Source organism: Spinacia oleracea, chromosome 2 (genome assembly GCF_020520425.1).
Source record: "Spinacia oleracea cultivar Varoflay chromosome 2, BTI_SOV_V1, whole genome shotgun sequence".
Classification (NCBI taxonomy): Eukaryota; Viridiplantae; Streptophyta; class Magnoliopsida; order Caryophyllales; family Amaranthaceae; genus Spinacia; species Spinacia oleracea.
Window position 1 is genome coordinate 80,322,139 of NC_079488.1, and position 5,090 is coordinate 80,327,228.

The 5,090-nt window shown below is 38.7% G+C and overlaps 1 protein-coding gene across 1 annotated transcript; it reads left to right on the top strand.

Moving 5' to 3' along the window:
* Positions 1-824: 824 nt before the first annotated feature.
* LOC110796826 (EIN3-binding F-box protein 2) lies at positions 825-4,289 on the top strand. The gene is made up of 2 exons (XM_022001912.2): positions 825-1,180; positions 1,810-4,289. Exons 1-2 carry the CDS (start codon positions 1,156-1,158, stop codon positions 3,654-3,656), a joined length of 1,872 nt encoding a protein of 623 aa, XP_021857604.1. The 5' UTR covers positions 825-1,155; the 3' UTR covers positions 3,657-4,289.
* Positions 4,290-5,090: the final 801 nt, after the last annotated feature.

Consider the following 5,090-nt stretch of genomic DNA (forward strand, 5'->3'; position numbering starts at 1 on the left):
ATTAGAATATTATTTGGGCTAATTATATTTGGTCCGACAAATTAAAATCTATCAAACCTTTTTTTATTTTATAAGAGTACTCCTTCCTCCCTATTCGTTTGCCTAAAAGATCCTTATCCGAATATAATCAAACTTGAATTGACCCGAACTATCTAGCCCTATTGTCACTATATTAATGACCACTTGACCGGAAACCACAGCTAATCCACAATGGCTAGCCCGTTGGCCTGTCCCAAAAATAAGCGGGTCTGGACAAAACACAAACCTAATTCGAAAAGCCCAGAAAACAATTTGGCACAAAAAACTCGCCCCCCTAATTTGTGGGTTTTGATATGATTTTTTGTGTTACAACCCACTGAACTTGACTTTTAGACATTCCAAAAAACATGTTTTTAGGAAAAAAAAACTGAACATGGCCTGAAAAACAATTTAACCCAAAAATCCGTCCTTAATTTTGTGTTTGAGAATGACCATTGATGAAATCATGAAATTGACCACAATCATGAATGTACCCGAGTATACATAAGAATTTTTACATAAATTTTATGTTAAACCCAACCCGACCCACTTTTGATCACTTATTATAATCCGATTTTAATCCACCGGATTATACCCGACCCCGACCTAGACCCAACCAATTCGATTACCGCCTGAACAACGGACATAGACTCAGTGACTCACATAGTAGTAGAAAGCGGTTTGAAGTTAGTTGGAGTAGAATGCAAAAATGGAATGAAAGAGAGAGGTGGGGACAAGTGGGGACAAAAGAATAACGTTAGAAATGGTAATATTTATTTATTTAATTTTCATGTAAGGATCATTCAGATACATTGTATTAAACCACAGTGTTATAATATTCATGGCAAAACATTTAGGGGGGTTGTTTCTTAATGTATCTGATCATCATCATCATCCACCTCCCTTTTTCTTCTCTCTCTCCTACCCAACTCATATAAATCTTTGTTTTCTTTCCCTCATTTTCATCATCACCATTTTTTTCCCTAATTAACTTCTTTTTTTTTAGGGTTCTTAAATTTCTGTAATGTGCTGTGTCTTTGCAGTTAATCTTGATCAACTCTTCTGGGTTTTGTTTTTTATTGCTGGGTTTCTCTTCAATTTGGATATTTTTCTTGATTTTTCAATTCAATTTCACTCATGCCGACTCTTGTCAATCACTGTGGTACGTTCTCCGTTCCTTGTGTTCTTGATAAATTTGCTAATTTCTGTGGTTTGATTACTGGGTTTGCTTTCTTTAATTGAATTTTCAATTGGGTTATTATTTACTTTGTTAGAATTTGATTACTGAGCTTGCTTTCGTTTATTGAATTTTTATTTGGGTTAATTATTTAATTTGTTAGAATTTGATTAGTGTGTGATTATATCATGCCCTAATGTAGTTAGTTTCTGCTTTGAAATTGATTATACAGTAGTCGTATGAATTGTTGATTAATTATGGCATATACTTTGAATTTCATCGAATTGGGTATTTATATTTGGGTGCTAGGATTAAATTTTGTTTAGGGTTAAGGCTTTCAATTAGCTAAATCATGATTAAAACTGATGAACTGATTTCTTATAGTTATATGATCATGCTTGTGAAATCAGCGAGTGTGCTTTTCAAATTAGTCGGAAGTTAGGTTGGAAAATGTTCTTAATCTTGGATTGGGGAAACTTGGAAAACTTTTCTTGTTGCATGATTTATTGGAATTTAATAGCTTCTTCTGTTGTATGATCTGAATTGGGAAGGATAATAAGTGACCCAATTTAAATTTTCTGTTGCTTATGTATACTATTTCTATTAATTTTCAGGGAAAGATGAATTATACAATGAGAGTTCATTCTGTGGTAACTCAATGGTCAATGTGGATGTATTTGGTTCTCCTTGCAAACGTGCACGCATCAGTGCCCCATTTGTACTCTGGGGTCAGGAATTTGAGCAAGAGAAAAGATCATCCATTGATGTTCTTCCTGACGAATGTCTCTTTGAGATCTTCAGACGCATGCCTGGCCAGGAGAGAAGCATCTCTGCTTGTGTTTCCAAGCATTGGCTTACTCTCTTGACCGGCATCCGCAGGTCTGATATGTGTGATAATGACACTGTTATGGTGTCTGAGGATAGAGAATTGGATGGCTGTCTTACGAGGTCCGTGGAAGGGAAGAAAGCTACAGATATTAGACTTGCTGCTATCGCTGTTGGAACTGCTGCTCGAGGTGGACTTGGGAAGCTTTCTATTCGGGGAAGTAACGGTGTCACCAATTCCGGTCTCTCAGCTATAGCTCGCGGGTGTCCATCTCTCAAATCTCTCTCTTTGTGGAATGTCTCCTCTATTGGGGATGAAGGCCTTTTTGAGATAGCAAACGAATGTCACATGTTGGAAAAGCTTGACCTATGCCAATGTCCATCTATTACCAACAAGGGTTTAATTGCTATTGCTGAAAATTGCCCGAATTTGACTACTTTGTCAATTGAATCATGCCCTAACATAGGCAATGACAGCATGCAAGCAATTGGTCAGGGCTGCCCTAAACTTGAATCAATCTCCATCAAGGACTGCCCTTTGGTTGGGGATCAAGGGGTTGCAAGTTTGTTATCATCACCCTCATCAGTTTTGGGTAAAGTGAAGCTTCAGAAGCTAAACATCTCAGATTTCTCTCTTGCTGTGATAGGCCACTATGGGAAGTCCCTCACGAGCCTCACATTGAGCAGCCTCAAGAACGTGAGCGAAAAAGGGTTTTGGGTGATGGGTAATGCTCAAGGTTTAAAGACTTTGGTATCGTTGTCAATTTCTTCGTGTCTTGGAGTGACAGATTTGGGTCTTGAAGCTATCGGTAAGGGCTGTTCTAACCTTAAACATATTTCCCTCCGCAATTGCTGCTTCATGTCAAACATTGGTTTATTGGAATTCTCGAAATCATCGGAATCTCTCGAGAGCATGCATTTGGAAGATTGCAATAGGATTACTCTATCTGGGGTGATGGCCGCCCTCTCAAATTGCAGCTTAAAGTTGAGATCTCTTTCGCTTGTCAAATGCATGGGTCTTAAGGACATGCCCTTCCAAGAAGCCATCATATACCCTTGTATGACCCTTCGATGTCTTTCTGTCAAAAACTGCCCTGCTGTTGGTAGTGTTAGCTTGAGTATCTTGGGTAAGATGTGTCCCAACCTTAAGCAGGTAGACTTGAGTGGCCTCTATGGAATTACAGATGAGGGTATTCTCTCACTCCTCGAGACCTCTTTTGCGGGTATTGTTAAGTTAAACCTTAGTGGATGTATAAACCTGTCCGATGAATCTGTTGTTGCTGTTGCTAGATTCCATGGCGAGACCATCAAAACGCTGAATCTCGATGGATGCAGGAAGATTACTGATACGAGCTTATTTGCCATTGCTAACAGCTGCTCATTGCTTAATGATCTCGATGTCTCCAACTCTGCAGTAACAGATTCAGGTATTGCTGCACTATCATGTTCCGAGCAACTAAACCTACAAATCCTTTCCATATCAGGCTGTGTTAGAATATCAAACAAGAGCTTACCTTTCCTTATCCAGTTAGGGAAAAGCCTGGTTGGTTTGAACCTTCAACACTGCAGTTCACTAAGCAGCAGCAGTGTCGATATGCTCGTGGGTAATCTATGGAGATGTGATATTCTCTGCTGAATATCACCACCATCTTCAGTTTTTTTTAGATCACGATATAAGTAGTAGCTCGACAGTTGCATCAGTTCAGGTTCGGTTGTTTTTCAGAGGTATCATTGGCAGAAACTACATTGCCTTGTTCATTTTTTACGGGCTGAAGAAGCCTGTTCGGATTTTATGTCTTCCTGTAGATGGGAAGACACTCCTTTTTACACACCATTGATACCTTTCCAAGTGTTCGAGTGCCTGATGATGTTTTACGAGCTTCTTTGTCGTGGGTAAAGTTGACTTTTCGAGCAGCCCCGGACAGGATGTTTCTGAGTCTTTTGTTCATATATTTTGGAGTCTTCGGCTTCCCGGTAGTTTGTAGTTGCTTTAGGCAGATTTATGTGATGATAGGAAGAGTCTCCTCATGGGCTTTGGCAATGGCATTTTGTCATTGACAACCTTTTTCCTAGGTTGTTTTTTTGGTACAAGGTCCTAGTTTTGTATGGCTCTTTCTATTCACTTCTAAATCTGTATGTATTTGGCAACTACTTTTAGATTGTTACAAAAGAAAAAGAAAAACTCTGAAAAATACAAAAAAAATCAAAAAAAAAAAAAAAAAAAGGTTGGAGCTTTCCGCTTCATTTTTGCCTCTTGTTCCCTATCTAAGTCCATCCTAGCACAGAATCACAGTTTCAGTTTTTTTGGGGAATTCAAGGGTTTGGGCCTCGTTCTTGGGCCTATCTTAAGTTCCAGCCCAGTGCATGTGTTGGAGACCAATTTAATAACAACTTTCTATTTATTAGTTAAAAAAAATATGGTCGACGTAAAGTAATATATATATATATATATATATGTATATATATATATAATCAGTATCTGGTGAGAACCACCCCTTAAGATGAGAGTTGACAAAATCACAAAATAAGGGTAATATGGTAAATTCGTATCTCTGAATGACCTCCTCTCATAACTCGATTTTCATATATTTTTTCTTTCTCTTCCTTCTGTTTTCTCTCTCCTCCTGCAAATTCTCTCTAGGGCTTCTCGATCTCCTTGGAACACGCTCTTGAAATTTTTTCTCTCCCCTCAATCCTCATACATCTTCAATCGAAGCTTCAGGCTATAATTCAATTCATCTAGGGATGCTAATGAGCCGAGTCGAGCTCGAGTTTGGCTAAGCTCGACTCGAACTCGAAAACTCATAGTTAAACTCGACTCGACTCGAAAACTCGCGAGCTTAAAATTTTCAAAATCGACTCGAACTCGAAAACTAAACCCGAGCTCAAACTCGACTCGAAATCGGCTCGAAATCAGCTCGAAAACTCAAAGCCGAGCTCAAAAACTAAACTCAAGCTCGAACTCGGCTTGAACTCGACTCCAAGTCGGCTCGAAAACACAAGCACTCGAGCTAAAACTCGACTCGTAATCGACTTGAAAACCCAAAATTGAGCTTAAATTCAACTTAAA

Bases quoted from the DNA above. Each gene is read 5' to 3' on its own strand.
- LOC110796826 (XM_022001912.2), top strand. From the start codon at position 1,156: ATGCCGACTCTTGTCAATCACTGTG. The intron at 1,181-1,809 runs GTACGTTCTCCG...ATTAATTTTCAG, and splicing joins GACTCTTGTCAATCACTGTG to GGAAAGATGAATTATACAAT.